The 19,584-nt window shown below is 34.8% G+C and overlaps 2 protein-coding genes across 5 annotated transcripts; both read left to right on the top strand.

Moving 5' to 3' along the window:
- Positions 1-1,902: 1,902 nt before the first annotated feature.
- Positions 1,903-9,828, top strand: glrx2 (glutaredoxin 2). 4 transcript variants are annotated; one of them, XM_028444802.1, is made up of 4 exons: positions 1,903-2,092; positions 4,059-4,125; positions 7,201-7,377; positions 9,289-9,828. In XM_028444802.1, exons 2-4 carry the CDS (start codon positions 4,060-4,062, stop codon positions 9,448-9,450), a joined length of 405 nt encoding a protein of 134 aa, XP_028300603.1. In that variant the 5' UTR covers positions 1,903-2,092; position 4,059; the 3' UTR covers positions 9,451-9,828. The 4 variants fall into 4 exon arrangements, with proteins under 4 accessions (XP_028300603.1, XP_028300604.1, XP_028300601.1 ...); XM_028444803.1 differs by having other exon boundaries at positions 1,903-2,138; XM_028444800.1 differs by having other exon boundaries at positions 1,903-2,168.
- Positions 9,829-10,912: 1,084 nt separating this feature from the next.
- Positions 10,913-18,333, top strand: uchl5 (ubiquitin carboxyl-terminal hydrolase L5). Its single transcript, XM_028444440.1, has 11 exons — positions 10,913-11,123; positions 12,672-12,735; positions 12,816-12,921; positions 13,223-13,348; positions 14,050-14,111; positions 14,816-14,946; positions 15,026-15,089; positions 15,179-15,281; positions 16,418-16,531; positions 16,716-16,814; positions 17,968-18,333. The coding sequence occupies exons 1-11, from the start codon at positions 11,048-11,050 to the stop codon at positions 18,010-18,012; spliced, it is 990 nt and encodes a 329-aa protein (XP_028300241.1). The 5' UTR covers positions 10,913-11,047; the 3' UTR covers positions 18,013-18,333.
- Positions 18,334-19,584: the final 1,251 nt, after the last annotated feature.

Raw genomic sequence — 19,584 nt, 5'->3', positions numbered from 1 at the left:
TGAATTTTATATATTTAAATTGAATAAATAAATATAGATGGATATTTTTTTTTCTCGTTCAAAATATTATTCTATATTGATCTTGTGAGGCCAATACCGTGTATCGTACGATATTATATTGTTAACTCAGGGTGTTGTCCCATAACTACTGTTTTTTTTCATCGCTGGTTCATCATGTCTGGCAGGGTAAAGGTTCTTTGTAAAGTGTGACAGCTGCAAGAAGGAGGAATCGGTTGCATCTGAACTGCACACACTGCAGGTGAAGCAGTCTGTCAGTGATGGGGCTGCCCAGTGCTGTCAGGCATCAGGTGTTTTATCCTACATCATAGCTCAGCCAGGGGGCATCACAGGACAGAGCTGGGTGTTATTAGCTAATACCACTCTCTGATATATGAGTGAATTTATTATTAGATCAAGGAAAATGTTTAATTTCCACTTGTTTTATGTTCATTTATAAAGGCTAATTATGCAGTTTAATGTAAAGAAATGACTTAAAGAAGAAGCTGTAGTGTAAGGCAAGGCAAGGCAAATTTATTTGTATAGCGCATTTCATACACAAGGCAACTCAATGTGCTTTACATGATAAAACATTCAACAGCTTAAAATTAATAACAACATTCAAAATCATGAGTAAAATCAATGAAAATCATCAACAAACACATTACATCAACAGCATGACCAAAAATCCCCCCTCAATCATACGCAGTAGAGAAAAAAAGTGACTAACTTTGATTTAAAAATGTTCACATTAGATGCTGACTTCAGCTCTGCTGCAGTTTGTTCCACTTCTTTGCAGCATAACAACTAAAAGCAGCATTAATGTAGGTTTTTGTTGACAACACTAAATGATGAGTGTACGACAAAAATAACATTATCTCAATCTTATTTCAAAATAAAGGCATTTGGCATTCTAGATAAGATTGTAATATTTTGTCAGAGTCTAAGATAAAGTGGCCTTTAAAACTTTAAAACAATTAATTATTTGAGACTTGCAAACCAAAGCCAAAACAGTTTTTAGCCTATTGTGTTCCCAATGCAACAATTTTTTACATATTTTTCTCAAACAACACAAAATATCTTGACTATCTGAAATATTACATGGCAAACGTTTTTATTCACTTTGAAATAGATGCATGATGATGATACAAATAATGCATATCAATAAACCATGGAAGCCCATTTCCTCCAGTAAAAAAAAAAAAATAGGCAAAGTAATGATAATGATAATAATAATTAAAAAAATAATAAAAAAAATCTTAAATCATGAATATGACTTTCTTTTTAATTGTTATTATTTAGCTTTTCCTAGTTTTTGTTTTTCCCGGCAGAAATATGTTTCTATATTAATCAGCATTACAGTCAACCCCCCCAAAAAATGTGTATCGCAGTGTTAATTTTATCATAGTTTTTGTTGTTGTTGGCTACAATAACTGGCCTATGACTAATTGGAAAAAAATAATAATAACAAATGTTGATGAAAACTATTAATATCATCCAACATCAGGTTGATAAAGGTTATTGATTACTGTGTTCCATCCTGCGGCTCTTTAGGAAGATAAACTCTCTGTCCCATTTTCCAAGGTATTTACACGAGTTCTTAGTTTTTTTCGCCGTAACATCTTCTTCCATCATCTCTTTTCTGAGTTGTTTCCGGGTTTGTTGCAGCTGTCTTGTGAAAACTGCCACTTCCAGTTCTCGCGAGGCGAGTGACGGCTTTCACTTTCGTAAGGCATATTTTAATCTTTTTTTTACATTAAAATACGGGATATTTACGGGAAAATATAAGGGACAATGGCGGGTAAGAGGGGTAAAATACGGGAGTTTCCTGGTCAAAACGCGATACTTATTTACTCGGAATAAAAGTGGACATGTGACCAGGTACGTCACATCCTGTGACGACACATTTTAATATCGAAACGTCTGAAATACCTCCTCATAAAATCGTAAAAACTTTTTGGCGATATTTGAGGTTGTTTTTTATTTTATTCTAAATTTGGGTGTATCCATTACCAGTTTTTATTTCGCTATTTAGATTCCGAGGGTAATGGCAACGCAGCTACACTGACGACTTCCGCCGGTCACGTAAGGAAAGGTAGGCGCCAGTAGCACCAACAGTGGCAGTAGGAGGACATTTAAACGTAAATCGGTGTTTTCGGCATTATTTTGTGGTCGGTATCGGTCCTTTGTGTCCGATCACTAACCGCATGCTTCACCCGGGGCTTCAGCTTCACTCTCTGGGGTTCTGCTGTTCGTTATTCGCCATGTTCTCCACCGCAGCGACTCTTTCCAGGGGGGCATGGACAGGATGCAGAAGGTCTCTACCACCCGATACCTTCATTACTATATCACTATTATTAATGTTAACAGATAATAAATATATCACTATTATTAATGTTAACAGATAATAAATATATCACTATTATTAATGTTAACAGATAAAAAATATATGACTATTATTAATGTTAACAGATAATAAATATATGACTATTGTTAATGTTAATAGATAATAAATATATGACTATTATTAATGTTTACAGATAATAAATATATCACTATTATTAATGTTTACAGATAATAAATATATGACTATTATTAATGTTAACAGATAATAAATATATGACTATTGTTAATGTTTACAGATAATAAATATATGACTATTGTTAATGTTAATAGATAATAAATATATGACTATTATTAATGTTAACAGATAATAAATATATCACTATTATTAGTGTTAACATATAATAAATATATCACTATTATTAATGTTAATAGATAATAAATATATCACTATTATTAATGTTAATAGATAATAAATATATCACTATTATTAATGTTAACAGATAATAAATATATGACTATTATTAATGTTAACAGATAATAAATATATGACTATTATTGATGTTAACAGATAATAAATTAATGACTATTATTAATGTTAACAGATAATAAACACATCACTATTATTAATGTTAACAGATAATAAATATATGACTATTATTGATGTTAACAGATAATAAATATATCACTATTATTAATGTTAACAGATAATAAATATATGACTATTATTGATGTTAACAGATAATAAATTAATGACTATTATTAATGTTAACAGATAATAAATATAGAAGCATCCTAACGCTGAATTCACATGTGCATTTCTTTGCTTTTACAGGCTGATATTTCTATATATGATTATATAATTTACATTTAAACATTATTTTGAAAACTGTTTTAGTCAGAATGAGAATTACTGTAATGATCCCAGGGAAAAATTACTCCAAGTAAAAATTATAACAAGGTGAAACGTAACATTAATAATACAATACATTAATCTTTTATTAAAAAATGCAATAATTCCTAATATGCTGTTCATTTTAGTCGACTAACTGTAACGGATTTAAAAATCTCCATTCCATCTAGTTTTCTAAAAGTAGATTATAACTGAATTAGTGCCGATAACTAAATACATTTTGACTAAAACTAAATCAAACTTTGTAACAATTTCTATATTAGGTATTTATTCTGTTTTTACTTAAATAAGTTGTTTTTTTTAATTCTGTTTTGTGTTTGGTGATTATATTTTATTTTTCAAATGAAATCATATACATTTTTATTCTGTTTAATTCATGGTTTTTCTGCAAATAATCTGACGAAAGTATGTGTTTTATTTCCTTCCCCTTTACGTAAATATAATCGAACAAAAACTCACTAAAACAAGCCAAGCCAACAAAAAACAATATTCACCTTTTGCTTTAGTCGCTTTATACTGTATGTGAGCACGTGGATTGTCTGGTGCTGCATTTGTAGAAAACACTTTTATTTTGTAATTATATAGTAGCGCAAGATAATAGCATAGCATCATCCTCTTATTTTCTTTAAAGCTGCTTTCCGGTTGTGTTTGCTTTTGATTCCATCCCCTCTGCCAGGTTACTGCATGAATATTAGCATAGCATAACATAGCATGCTTTATACTGCATCATTCTGATCTACAATGTGTGTACGTTATTTTAAAATAAGATTTTCTCCTTTTTACTTTTCTTTTTGTTTTTTCCCAGGATGGGGAATCTGACGTCGTCCTCAGCAGGAGGTCTGCCCAGCTCAGCCTGTGCTCAGTATGTTCAGGTAAGGCTGTTTCTATTCATAGCCATCCTAAACTACACGCACACACACGGATTTTCTATATCTGAAGAGATTAGTTTGATCACTACACACAGGACCATTCTATCCAACCAACGATGTAGAATCTATTCCTCATACCCAGTGTTGTGGGTAATGCCTTACAGTTGCGATATTACTTTTTTGGTAATGAAGTAAAGTAACGCACTACACTTACCCCTTAGGGTATAAGAAAAAATCAATTCGATGATATATCGACATATTTCACCGCAAGATTATCGTATCAATCCAAAAAAATTAAAAATCGTTTTATTTAATCATGAAAATCATGATCATCATGAAAACTTTATATCTATGGTTAGCAAAGATGCATATTGCTAGGATTTTGTCAATAATGATTTTGATGCTCCTTACCGAAGCCGATATTTATCGGTATAGCTATATGTGATTTGGTGTAATAAAAGACGTGAAATCTTTTTTTTTTTTATTACCACAATAAGGGGGTAACACAAGTAATGTAACGTAACATCTCACATTAAGGAAGACTTTACTCAACACCTGCCTTTTCAACCTTTAGTAAGTCAACTGTTTTAGTAGTGTACAGTACTACCAAACAAAGTAGCAGTACACCATTAGGGCCCTATAAGATCCGTTTTATTTTTTTCCAAATTCCGTTTTATTTTTTCCCAAATTCTGTTTTCCACTTTAATTTTTTTTAAATTCCTTTTTTTTTTTTATTAGAAAAATGTATCATTTTTTAATGGAATTATTAGTTTTTAACTGCTGTGAGGAAACAAAATAAATACTAATAAATAAAATAAAACTCATAATTAAACAAAAATGTATGTCAAAAATAAAGTAAGATACAATTAAAAGGTAAATATAAGTTGTAGTGACATGGATTATTCTGACTGCTCCTTTTTAATTATTTATATGTCATATAAAGATGTATGAGAACAGCATTAATGTCACCATATTTCCTTTCAGGGATCAATGATTTTACTGAATCTGAGCAGGTTTAATTATTAAGTTTTGATCAACTTAGTTTATATTAACCTAATTTAAATTAGCCTATCTTCTGTAACATTCTAATAACAGTGCTCAAACAGACTTTTATTTTGTAAACCAGAAGTTCCCACTGAAACGGTTGTACTTGAGGTAGCTTGCTGACTGTGAATGTGTACCTACGAGGCACGGACTAAAGGCTGGAATAAAAATAACTAAAGGACAACACGGACTGAGTTATTCTTAGTTAGCCAGGCATAACAGATCCAACACTGAGCAGGAGAAGATGATTAAAGCTTACCCCACCACCAGTGGACAGGGTCATGGTCTTTCTTTTTCTCATATTGATGGTGATGTACTGTGCTGATGCTGACTCAGCATCCATTGCCGTTGTCTATCTTCTTCTGCCAAGAGTTGTCAAAGTGCAGATGCTGGTTTCAGATTCTGAAATACAAAATCACAACATATTTTTGGAGTTAAGTTTATTGCTTTTTGCTACAAAACAGCGTAAGATCACAAAAAGATGTCAGACTTAGATCATTGTCTTTCTCTTCTTCATCATCATCATCATCTTCGTCCTGAGCATCAACCTCAGTCATCATCACATCTGGCTGTAGATCCTTCACAATGAACCTTGTGACGGCCCTGTTTCAGCCGTCATGTTCATTTGCCCTTGTGTGGCGATGGTCATTGGGGTTAGCGGACCCGTCGGGCATACTGCTCGGTTCACGTTGGCTTAAGGATAAACGTTATTTACATTTAGAGACATCACATAATATCAGTGGAGTTAATAACTATAGATTTAAATGTGTGTACTCCTACCATGACTTTTCATTGGCGGAGCATTGTCAGAGACTGAGCTGGATGGTTGCACTGCAGCCACAGCGCTAACGTTAGCTGCTCGGCTTAAGCAGTCAAAATCACTGCTGTCTTTGAGCTTTTTTTCCGCGCATACCTTTCAAATGCTTCATTAGGTTGCTGGATGCAACTACTTTTGAACAAATATTGCATTGATCTGAGTTCTCTGTGTTTTTGGTAAAGTGAGCACACACCTTTGAACCAGTGGGCGTGCACTGGGCTGTTCCCACTCAATGTTCTTGATGCCAAAATACAGAGCTTAGGGGCGCTTCCATCTTACAAATTTGACGTCATTTGGAGCCACAGTCTGCGCAGTAGGGTCTGGTAGGAGGTGCCTTGGTAACACGCCATTTAGCGTACTGTCCTGATAACTTACGCAGCCCAGCTATGCCACAAACTTAAGTATCTTTTTTTTTTTATTTTTATTTATTCAGTTCATTTCCGACATGGTTGCATTCACAGAAATTCATTTGACATTCAGAGCAAAATCACATCATTGTAACTGCTGATGCTATTCACAAAGAGAGAGCTACGCAAGTTCGGCGGCTGTTAATCAACGTCATATATGACGTCAAATCCTGTTTTACAACCTCAAATAACTTATTTAAAACAAACTTCACAGAAAAATGAGCACAATGTAGAGTGATAACTAATGAGTTTAGGTTTGGAAACAAATTATGTGACATATTTTAACTTTACAGTTTGCCCCAAATCCTATCCGTTATCATTGAGCAGGCGTAGTTCATGACCTATACGTTTGAACGCTTAGCTTGCACCGCGGACGTGTTGACTAGAGAGGAGGCTAGCAGGCATTACGTCATCACCTGCTGTCGACAGCCTGTGTCATAATTATGCGTCGGTTAGCCGGATAAAAATATCAATAGCGGTATCATTTGTCCAGAATCTTAGCGGCCCTCCTGTACCGACCTAATTAGGAACCGGTACCAAAAATGACCAGTTCTCAGTATGCATTTCTATTGGTTAGGTCTGGAGTTGTTGAAATGATCTGATGTGAAAAAATGAGGTGGGGTTATATACAATAGTTTTATGAAGGCTACCACTTTGGTACCAGTAACTTTTTTTTAAAGGTCCCACATGGGTTCAAAGAATTTATCAGAATCTGTTGTAGAAACTTTCTTGAAAAGTGTAATTTGACAGTTTGATAAACATACCACTTGTTTTTGATAGGGGTACTTAAATTTTTTCTTGGTCTTTCAGGAGGTGGTTTCTCAGAACTGTGTGGTCATCTTTTCCAAAACCACCTGTCCTTATTGTAAAATGGCCAAAAACGTGTTTAATGAAATCGGTGCCAACTACAAAGTGGTTGAGCTGGATGAGCACGGAGACGGAAGGAGAATGCAGGAGGCCTTGGCTAAAATTACCGGAGCCAGGACGGTGAGAGATGCAATACTGTGTGATTGATATAGAAGCTGCTTTAAACTGATTGATAGACATCTAAGGAACATTTAGGCCCATAGTTGATGATAATTAACTGGATTTATGTTCCAACATTGAAGTTTGGGTGTTTTGATCTCTCCTAGAAACCTGAGTCAGTTTAAGTGACTTTTCTATTAGAATTAAGGGAAATGGACTCAATATAATTTGCAAATTTTGTGGTTCAACCAAGGAGTCGTTTAGAGTTTATGTGCATTTTAACAAAGCAAAAGATTCCAAAGGACCACAGGCTGTGTTCCGACTCCCAGGGCCACATTAGCAACATTCATGTCAGTATTTAAAATATTGACTAATCTGAGCATTAATACGGGAAAAAAAACAGAGGGATTTGTGTCTTTTGAGTTGTTTTGTGTATTTTTCAGTAATTTTTTGTGTTTTGTTGTCATTTTGTGTGTTTTTTTTAGTCCATTTTTGTACTTTAGTTGTCATTTCGTAAAAGGTTCTGTAACTGTTCTTTTCAAGTTTAGAAAAAAAAGAGCAATTAGATTAAAAATGTTCTATTAGATTTTAAATGATTTTCTTGCTGTGGTATGTATTTTTCTGTAATTTTGTGTATGTTTTTCTGTCATTGTTTTGTGTTTTTTCTTTTTTTGTGTTTTTGTTGTCCATTTTTGTAGTTTTGTTGTCATTTTGTAAATGTTTCTGTTCCTTTTACATGTTTTTGTTGTCATTTTGTGTATTTATGGTGTGAGTTAAGTATTTGTCTGTCTTTGTATTGTTTTTTGTTGTCAATTTGTGTGTTTTTGTTGTCGATTTTTGTACTTTTGTTGTCATTTTGTGTAGAGCTGGGCGATATATCGAATATACTCGATATATCGCAGCTTGTAGTCTGTGCGGTGTTGAAAATGACCATACCGTTAAACTCGCGGACTTTTTTTTTTTTTTTTTTTTGAAATGTCATCTTAATGACAACATGCACAAAAGGGCACTATTTGTTTTAAAATATTGTAGTGGCATTATGTACAAAAAGTGCACTTTAATTTTGTGTTTTGAAATGCCATGTGAGTTGCATCCTGCACTAATGTCTTGTTTTGAAATGTCTCTGTGACAATTTTGCACAGAACGTGCACTTTCTGTTGACAATTTTATGTTTGAGCCACTCACTGTTTAATAAATACAGTTATGTCAACTTTGACTTAGTTGTGATATCCCCTTTTTTGCATGAAAGTTTAAAATTGGCATATATTAATGCAGTATGATCAAGAATGTTTTAATGTAGACATATAGAGTCATCATACTGGTGTGATTTTGTGCATCAAAGTGTTAATTCAAGGGTAATGCAAAATATCGAGATATATATCGTGTATCGTGACATGGCCTAAAAATATCGCGGTATTTATAAAAGGCCATATCGCCCAGCCCTAATTTTGTGTGTTTTTGTAGTCGATTTTTGTACTTTTGTTGTCATTTTGTGTATTTATGCTGTGTGGTATGTTTTTTTCTGACTTTTTTGTGTATTTTTCTACAAATTTTTTGTGTTTTGTTGTCATTTTGTGTCTTTGTAGTCCATTTTTTTTACTTTTGTTGTCGTTTTGTGTATTTATGCTGTGTGGTTTGTGTTTTTTTTGTGCTTTGTTGTCATTTGTTTTTCTATTTCATTTTTGTACTTTTGTTGTCATATTGTGTATTTATGCTGTATGGTATCTATTTTTCTGTATTTTTTGTGGGTACTTTTCTGTAATTTTTTGCGTTTTGTTGTCATTTTGTGTGTTTTTGTAATCCATTTTGTGTATTTATGCTGTGTGGATGTATTTTTCCATCAGTGGAAGTTAAGGTTGTCACTGTATTTTACTGTAAATGGCGGACTGATTATTAATGTGGCCCCGTTGATGTCCTTCTGTCTTTGCTCAGGTACCGAGAGTCTTCATCAACGGGAACTGCATCGGGGGCGGTTCTGATACCAAACAGCTCCATCAGCAGGGAAAGCTGGTGCCGCTCATAGAGCAGTGTGCACCATGCTGTGCTGATAACAGAGCAGAATCTGGGAGTGGAGGCTTTGAATCAGCTAAATGACTAACCGTTCTTACTGCTACTTTCAATCCCCTTTTTATTGAATATTTACTCAGTCTAATTCTTCAAGTAGGACATTTCTGGAATATGTTATTTATTCATTAAAATGCCATTAGTAATTGATTATATGCTGGTTAAATTATTATTATTATTATTATTATTATTAATAATATTATTATTATTGTGCTGCTGCCATTGTTTCAGCAGAATCTGTGAATCATTCAGTGACATCACCATTGATTTAAAGATAAACAGTGTTATGTTAAAAAGAAACATCCCTTTTTAAAAAAACGATTTATTATTATACCTCATATTAAATGTGCTTTGTAAATGTACTGTAGGAATGTATTTTAAATAAAGAGGTTTGGTTTTTATTATATGTTCATGTCAAAGTTTTTATTAGAATTGAAGAACTGGCCACTTCTTCAGGGTGCAATCTGATTTACAATGAAGATATGCAAGATATGGAAGTGAATCTGTACTGTCCGAGTTTGAATTTGTATTTTTAAACACTGAATTTTTTCAGTGTTCATAATTATTTGTTGTTGATTTTTAATTCAATTTAAAATATTATATATATATATATATATATATTTGTTTTTTGAGACATCCATTTAAAAATAAGTTTCAGGAATAACACAAAACAAATCTGTGCCATTTGAGTTTGGATTTTTATTTTAAACACTGAATTTTTTGCAGGTGAATTTCTTGATTTATTTTTGTTTTTGTTTATCTAATTTTTTTTTTTGTGTGTGTGTCAGGAATAACACATATGGAAGTAAATCTGTGCAATCAGAGTTTGCATTCATATTTTAAAACGCTGATTTTTTTTTTTATGTTGATTATTTTTAGTTTTTAATTAAAAGTATTAAAACTGAATATTTTGAGACATCAATTAAAAAAAACTGTCAGGAATGGGGAAAAAAGCATGCTAGAAATCTGATGGTTTTAACATTCAAAGTCTGATTTTGATGCTAAAAAAAGATTCTGCTTTAAAAATATGAATACCAATGGCACAAATGTACTTTCATATGTTTGTAAAAATAATTTCTTGAGAGGAGAAAAACCCTCCTAGTTATAAAATGTATATATTTAAAAACAAAAGAATAAATCAATAAATACTATTAACTGACCGCTTTCTGGTGTATGTTTTATTTTTATTAATAATTTTTTTGGTCAAAAAGAGTTTATTGATGTCAAAAATTAAATCACATTTGAGAAGGAACTCCTGGATCCTTTTTTTTTTTTTTAAATATTTATTTATTTATTTAATTTTTTTGTCACTTATTGCATTTCCGTAACAAACAATAAATTGATATAATTTACAGGAACATGGATTAAATGTAGAAAAAATTGTCTGTGGTACAAAATACAGGGATCAATAAATACATATTTCGGATAAAACAGTTAAATGTGAATATACTCCGCGATGTGAAACGCTCGCACCTTATTGGATGCGCGTTGGATAACGTCACAGTGACGTCATCACCGAGCTCCAGTCCAATTAGCCTGAATTGCTATTCTGCAGCTGAAGCTAACTCGTTAGCATATTGTGAATGTGTGCATTTATTTGAGTTTAGAAAAGAATAACGTGTTGATAATGGCTGGAAGCGCAGGAGAATGGTGTCTGATGGAGAGCGACCCCGGAGTGTTCACGGAGCTCATTAAAGGCTTTGGTGAGTAGCGCTCCCTGCTAGTGTTAGCATGTCATAATTAGCTTGTTAGCTGGCTACTCGTGACGTGACCAGCCTCATCAAACATCACTTTTTATATTTCCACAAATGAATCCCACAGTCTATGTAATCGGTACCTGCATCTTTATGTTTTAAAAAAACATAATAAATGCGCTCCAGTTGTGTAGATATAAGCTAATTGATTAGCATTACTCAGCGTTCAGATGTAACAAGGGATGCAATTGCACACGAGTTGCTCCATAAATATGTGCTTCAAATCTTTAGACAAGGACATTTGCATGGATTTCATGTTAATTTGTTGTTTTAATCGGAAGTGTGTGTGTGTGTGTATTTTTATGTAGATATGTATATGTGCATATGGCATGTTTTTTTTTTTTTTTTCCTTAGCCAAAGCTCACAAAGATACTTTGACTGAAATGTCTCAGATTGACCATTTGTTGATATATTTATCCCTGCTCTCCTCCTGATGTGCCTCTGCTCCGATTTATATTCTTATATATTTATATATTGGCAGTAGCTATCAGTACGTAATACGTGCAGGCAGTCAAACCCACGTTAGCGGAAGGAAGAATCCTTGAGTGAGGCAACTTACACCACTCGGCCATCCTGACTAGGGGTGGGAACCTCTGGGTACCTCACGATATGATACACGATACAAAGCTCACGGTAACGATTATCTCACAATATGATGATACTGCGATTATCAATATATTGGTCAGAAATCAATCTACGATAATCTATGACAAAAGAAAAAAAAAAAAAAAAAGATTATGTGAATTTTATTTATTTTTTTATTTTATATCACTTAAAGACAATAAATTAAAAAAGTGTCCTCTGGACAGTGACACTATTTTAGTGCAACATTTGTGTAAATGTCAACATACCAATGTAAATGTATAAGTATCTCCAATAGTGCTTTCTTTCTTACCAGTGATACCATTATAGTGCAGTGTTCCAGTAAACAAAATATTGGTTTCTTCAACAGTGACAAAATTTCTGCACCAAAGAAAAGGTAAAAAAAAAAAAAAAATTGATACTTAGTGCGAGCATATCGGTAATTGATCATGCAGAAAAATTTCGCAATATATCGCCGTATCGAGATATCGTCACACTCCTAATCCTGACACGGTGAAAACACAGGTACGTTATATATATATTAGAAAAGGTTCGGCAACGTCATCTTTTGTTCGGATTGACTGCCGGTGTATAGATACGTATGAGATACTAGGAGACACGTCCTTATACATTTGTCTGCCCAAACTCATATGGGAGCCCTGATGCACCTTATTTGTTGATTTGCAATTTATAAGTATTTATTTTCCTTAAATGTACCACCTTTTGTTGTTGTTTTTTGTTCTTCGCTTTTGAAGAACTTGGAAGTTGAGTTTATTATCCCCGTCTGGAGTTTGTATTTTTAAAAATATTCTCTAAAAGTTCCCCAAAAAAAAAAGTAAATATGGGCTACTCCGATTAACCGTTGCATCGGACTCAATCTTGTCCAATGAGTGAGATCTTATTGCTTTATTTCAGGCTGCAAAGGAGCACAGGTTGAAGAGATTTGGAGCATGGAGCCTGAGAACTTTGACAACCTGAAGTGTGTAAATACGTGCACTTTTATTCCCCTGCATGCTTTTGTGTAAAAACCACAGTTTTAATGTGATTCGTCTGTTGCAGGCCAGTCCACGGGTTGATTTTCCTCTTTAAGTGGCAGCCCAGTGAGGAACCAGCAGGATCCATTGTGCAGGATTCAAGACTGGATCATATCTTCTTTGCCAAACAGGTATGGTTAAACAAATCAGATGATATCACATTTGTTGTAACCCACATAACTGATTCAAATTTAATAAAGTTCCAGATTGTTTTGGAATAAAGCTGTTTATTTATTAGAGCAACAATTCCTTTTTATAAATGTTCACTTGATAACATTATGTGTTTATCCAGACACTTTTATGAAAATCAATTTAACCATTTTTTCTGAGGGTATCTTTTGTCTTTCATAAGTCTTTATTGCTTACTGCAAACTTTAAATGACTAAAGGGCGTCAGTAATAACTTTCCTTTTTTTTCCTTCTTGTGTTCCAGGTCATAAACAATGCTTGTGCTACTCAAGCCATCGTCAGCGTTCTGCTCAACTGCTCCCATTCTGACATGCTTCTGGGAGACACACTGACCGAGTTCAGAGAGTTTTCACAGAGTTTCGATTCAGCTGTGAGTTGTTCTATATATTTCACTTATACAGAAATATTTCAGAGCATCTTTTCTAGATCCTGGTAATTTTTTTGGCCGTAAAAGATATTTGAGGAACAGACAGACAGAGATTCCTTGCTTAATAGATGGATAACTAAGTGTGTAAATCACCAATTTCACATGATTCTTAAAATAACATTACAATATTTGCCAATTTCACAAAGTCAGCCATGATTTGATTTCAGTTGGATTAGATTAATGGGCCTTTGATCGATTTAAGACAATATTATATACTAATTTAACACAATTGGTTACATTTCACCTAAAAGATAGAAAAGAAAAACCAAAAAATGTTGATGTTTTGACGATTTTATTGCTAAAATGTTTCAGATATTTCAATGAAAAAACATTTATAACAAAAAGAAGAAACAAACGTTTGTGCTGTTTCTCTCTGGCAATGTTTGATCAGTGTTTGCATTGATTCAATTACATTGTTGCTCAATTAATCAATATATAGATCCAGATTGATTGGTTACAGCCTTAGTTCTTAAGATTAAGATGTGTAGTTGTTTATTTTCTTGGCATTTTTTTTTTTTTCGCATTGAAAACCTAATTAATTGTCGAAACACGTTGTCACATAGTAAAAATATTTTTACCACAGCGTTCCACATTGTGAAGCAGCAGCAGCAGTAGTTTAATCCTTTATCTCGTGCTCTCCTCAGATGAAAGGTTTGGCTCTCAGCAACTCTGAAGTGATTCGACAAGTTCACAACAGCTTTGCCAGGTAAGCTCATCCACTCACTGAGGCTCCGTCTGATTGGCTTTACACAGGGACCGCTGCACCATTGGCTGCCAAACACTTAAGAGAAGACTTGGGCATCAAAATGACTTAAAGACACACACAATAATTTATATTTACACTAAAAACTCAGGACAACCACAAAAATACAGAAAAATAACTGAAAAAGTATAGAAAACCTAAAAAAATACACAAAAGTGACTCCCACAACACAAATTGACTCTAAAACCACACAAAAAGAGAGAAAAGCATACAAAGCGACAACAAAAGTACACAGAATGACAGAAAGCTACACAAAACCACAACAAAATACATACAATGACAACAGAAATACACAAATTGACTCCCAAAACTGCACACAACACCACAAAATTACTAACTATTAAAAAGAAATCCAAAATAACAACAAAAATACACAAAAGGAGTGCAAAAACACACAAGATGGCAAAAATAATAGAAAAACACATAAGATGATTATAAAAATAAAATATACAAAACGAACACAAAAACGCACAATCTTTAGTTTTCTTTCTTGTATTAATGTTCAAATTGGTTATGGTTTTAAATGCTGACATTTGACAGTATTTCAGTGCTGGATGTTAATGAAGTTGAGGCTGAAACAGCTGTTCCTCTGGATTTTCCTCTCAAAAAAAAAATAAACAAACTAATTGTTCCTTTTTTTTCTCCAGACAACAAATGTTTGAATTTGACGCAAAATCGTCGGCAAAGGACGAAGATGCGTTCCACTTTGTGAGCTACGTTCCCGTCAACGGGCGGTTGTACGAGCTGGACGGACTACGAGAAGGACCGATCGACCTCGGTCGGCAGACATCACTTTACTGTATTAATGCTCATGCACAGTGTGTTTAATGATTGATCCTAACGTTGTTTGTAATCAGGTGTGTGTAATCAGGACGACTGGATCAACGCAGTCCGCCCAGTGATCGAGAAGAGAATACAGAAGTAAGAAGAGTTTTACCTTCTTTTTTTTTTCATTTTTATCCAATCTTTCAGAAAGTTTTTCTCATTGCAGTTGTTGCTTCCTGTTCCAGGTACAGTGAGGGCGAGATCCGCTTTAACCTGATGGCCATCGTCTCAGACAGAAAGATGATTTACGAGAGGAAGATTGCAGAGCTCCAGACGCAGCTCACCGAGGTGAGAAGCAGAATTTTATTTCTTTGCTTCTCCAGACATCACAAGTCTTGCCTTATTTTTTTTAACAGATAGTTATTACAAGATGCTATAAAAACACAACTCTGCAGTAAAACAATTCTGTAATGCCATAAATGGACTGGAACTATTGAGATGTTTAATCACTACAAGAATTAGGCCTGGGCAATATATCAAGATTCAAGATGTATCAACTTTTCTATTTTGGCGAGAATTACAATATCGCCTATATTGATATAGTTTTATTTTATAGCTTGTTTTGTAATAAAATACTGGTTTTAGAAGTTGCTGCTATCACAACTTCTCAGAACAGCATGAAAATCACAGTTAGAGGGATTTCTAAATGGGTTAGAACCCAGACCTTCCCCTAACAAGCCGCACTAAAAAACTCACTCACACGTGCTGTCTCTTATTTTTTTTAAAAAAGCCAAAAGTGGCACATATTGTGCAGCTGTTTAATAAACGTCCCATTGTGTGTTTTTTTCTCCCTTTGTGTATTTTGTTGTCCTATGTATTTTTTTGTTTTTTTGTTTTGGGTTTTTTTTTTTTGGTCTTTAGTGCATTTTTTGGTAATGATGGATGTCTTTCTAAGTGGTTTTGTGTATTTTTTTGGTATGTTCTTACATTTTTTATGTTCCATGTGCATTTTTTTTCTTTTTGTCATTTTATGTAATTTTGTTTTTAGTGTATTTTTCCATTTATTTGTATGTTTTTGTAGGATTTTTGTTGTCACTTAGTGCATTTTATTTTCTCCTTTTGTGTATTTTGTTGTCATTAAGTATGTGTTGTTTTTTTTTTTGTGTATTTCTCTGTTACTTTGTATTTTTGTAGTAATTTTGTGTATTTTTTGCTTTGATTTTGTGCATTTACTAAATGTTTACATCATAAACCATCAGTATGAACATGCTTGATCATTAAAATAGTAAATGACAGTTCAGGGTCAGTAATGAAAGGTTAACTTTGAAGTAGATTAATCCTTTGACCACTAGAGGGCAGCAAAATACAAGTTTGTTTTGCTGAAATGTGTTGGTCACAGCTCAGCAGCTTTGGAATACATGTTGTGTATACATTTAAATGAAATGAGAAGAACTTTGTAACCATTGTTTTGTTTCTGATTACAGGAGGAACCAATGGACACAGACCAGAGCAGCACATTTCTCAGCTCCATCCAATCAGAGATCGCTAAGTACCAGCTACTCATTGAAGAGGAAAACCAGAAACTGAAAAGATATAAAGTGGGTTTCATACAAACATAAACTAAAAGCACTTTCTTTCATTCATTTATTTATTTTTTAATCAAACTCATCTGCAGCTGTGATGTTGGGCAGATGTTTAGCAACGTTGTCCAGATTTTCAGAGTTTCAGTGATAGAAACACGTCAGTCCTGATCAACTATTGAGCTTTTTCTCCTCCCCTTAGATTGAAAACATCAGAAGGAAGCACAACTACCTTCCGTTCATCATGGAGCTGCTGAAGACGCTGGCAGAATATCAGCAGTTGATACCACTGGTGGAGAAGGTACGCACTGGTTTGTTTTTACGCTTCTCACGTTTGTGTCTGTAAAACAATTTCCTCTGCTCACCGTCTCCCAAAATCTCGCCATTCTTTGCATTGTTATCTGTTGATTAATTGGAGAAATGTTTCCAAGTATCCCCAACAATGTGCTCGCGTTCCAGACGCGATACACTTTATAATTTGTAGTGTGGAAAGTTAGAAAAAGTCTTGATCAAGTGATATTAGTCAAATGGAGAACAATAGTCAGAATTGAGGTTCTCTCCAGCACTGTTGAGCGTAGGGGCCCCTGATGCTGTGATGTCGAGCTTTTCTGTTGTTTTTTTCCTTTTTTAATCAGTACTAATAGTAAATAATTGTTGCACATTTTGACACAAAAGGGACTTCCAGGCATGCATGGGTTTAAACTCTTTTTAATCTGCATATATCAGAAACGCATGCATCAGCAGCACCGTCTAGTTACTACAGGCAATTTGCTCGGATGCTCCAATCTTCACCTGAGGGCCTCGAGGACCTTACAGCTACTTAGCTCTCCCGATGTTGCTTGTGTGCATCCTCCGCTTTGTAAAAGGCTCAAATATACTCGGGCTAATCAAGTGCAAAGCTCAGATTTTACGACCACACGGCGTCCGCTGTATCCCACAAAACGCTGCTCAACATGTATTTTTCAAATCGACCTGCATTACATGTAACATAGACCTGTATTTCACCGCCTGGTGAAACAGATCAGGAGTGATGAACACGAGCTTTGAGGAGAGACTGGCATACAAGCTACGAAAGTACTGACACCTTTAAGACATGTCCCAGAAAGAGTACAGGGACTACAGAGAAACGCTAAGAAACTGAAAAATAAAAAAAAATGATGGATAGACGTTCTGGGGCGGATTGTGGAATAGAGGGACTGCTTGTATCAGAGACTTTAGATGCAGGCTCAACTAATCTGATCCTTTATTTTTGTTATCAATATCAGATCAAAGAACCCTTGGTACACATGCATCGAGCTGGGAATAACTACCATTAAATACAAATTAAATCTTTAATATCTCGCTTGTTTTGAATACATTTTAGTTACTTTAGGAAGATGATATAAATATGGTGTGATGAGTAATAGCACTTGTTAAAAAATGATACATAAAGCCCGTCTGATTTGTCTCTTCAGGCAAAAGAGAAACAAAGTGCCAAAAAAGCCCAGGAGGCCAAGTGAAAAACAAGCAGCAGCATCAGAGACGCCTCTGCCTCCACACACACATGCACCCATCCGTCCTCTCACACTGGGACAGTGGCCGTTAAACTCACTGTATCACTGTGTGGATGCTCTGCAGCAGTGGAACATGGAAACCAAGAACACAACAGGTGCAGCAGAGAGACTCACTGCTTTTCATTTGTGTCCATCAGATCTTAATGCATGATAGAAGGAAACATCCACATGTGTGCTTGAATTATGCTTGGTCTTATTTTCATAATAAAACGTTCAAATGTTTGTGAAAAAAACATAAAACATAAAAAAACCATGTCTGAAGTCTAATTCCAGCAAGTTCATTTAGTCTTCTTTTGGTTTAATTTAATCAGACGACTTTTTTCAGGAAATTACTTTGATCTCCTGACATGTTTCAACTGTTCACTGTCAGTCTTCCTCAGGGGTGTCTGCTGATTGCGTTGATGTGTCTTTGATGTGACAAGGATGGGGAACATTTTTCTCTCCCACACCTGGGACTCCACAGACCTGCCAGAAAAAAACTCATAAGGACACATCAAAGTGATTGGCAGTCGCCTCTGAGAAAGACTGACAGTTGGCAGTTGAAACAAGTCAGGGGCATCAAAGTAAATTTCTTCATAAAAAGTTGTGTGAATAAATGAAACCTCAACATTATCTCTAAAGACTCTTAAAGGGTTCCTCCACTGTTTTTACAAATGTGGCCTAAAACCTTTGAAATGTCCTTATTAGAAGATCTATGCCTAACAAAACCCATTATTATGCACCATATTTGTTTTATTAACTTTTAATTCTCGTTCATCATTCTAGAGCCTGTATTTCTTTTTTCATGTATTTTTTTTTTTTACCTTGTCTGCACATGCTGTCAAAGGTCAACACTACAAGAAGTGCAATCATTATGAGACAGCAATGCATGTTTTGTTATTGCAATGAAATACATTAGTTTATTTTATTGCTTTATTGTGACCATCACCAGCCCTCCCCATATATATATATATATATATATATATATATATATATATATATAAAGGGAGAGCAGTGTTACAACAAGTGGGAGGGGAGAGGGAGGAGAGACTCAAGGTAGGAAATAGAAAGGGTGGGGAAGAATAGATTATTTTACAGTGAGAGTGAGATGTGAAGTTGTAGAACATTGTGCTTATTATGTTGTGTAATCAAGCCAGTATGGTGACAAGTGTGAAGCTTAGCTATAATGGTAGTAGCTGTGGACAGGGGGTATGAGTGAGTGGTAAAGTTTAGCCTAGTATGAGTTTTATCCCACATCTCCAAGGCGTGCCAGTGCATCGTAGACCAGTGTATGTGCAAAAACCGCCACTGCAAACTCAGGAACAGCCCAGAGCTCGTAGATGCAGGCAGGCCAGCAGAAACAGTGGGGGCCAAGGAGCCCCATGCCACCCCCACACGGCCGAGCAGCCCCCCAGATGCCCCCCACACACACACATCCGAGGAAGCCCCAAGCAGCCGAGCACCCGGTGCATCCCGCCACCGACCTCAACCCTTAACCCCCAGGCCCCCCGCCCCCTTACCCACCTACCCGCACCCAAC

This window comes from Gouania willdenowi, chromosome 4 (assembly GCF_900634775.1).
Source record: "Gouania willdenowi chromosome 4, fGouWil2.1, whole genome shotgun sequence".
Classification (NCBI taxonomy): domain Eukaryota; kingdom Metazoa; phylum Chordata; class Actinopteri; order Blenniiformes; family Gobiesocidae; genus Gouania; species Gouania willdenowi.
This window is presented reverse-complemented; position numbering and strand designations above follow the sequence as displayed.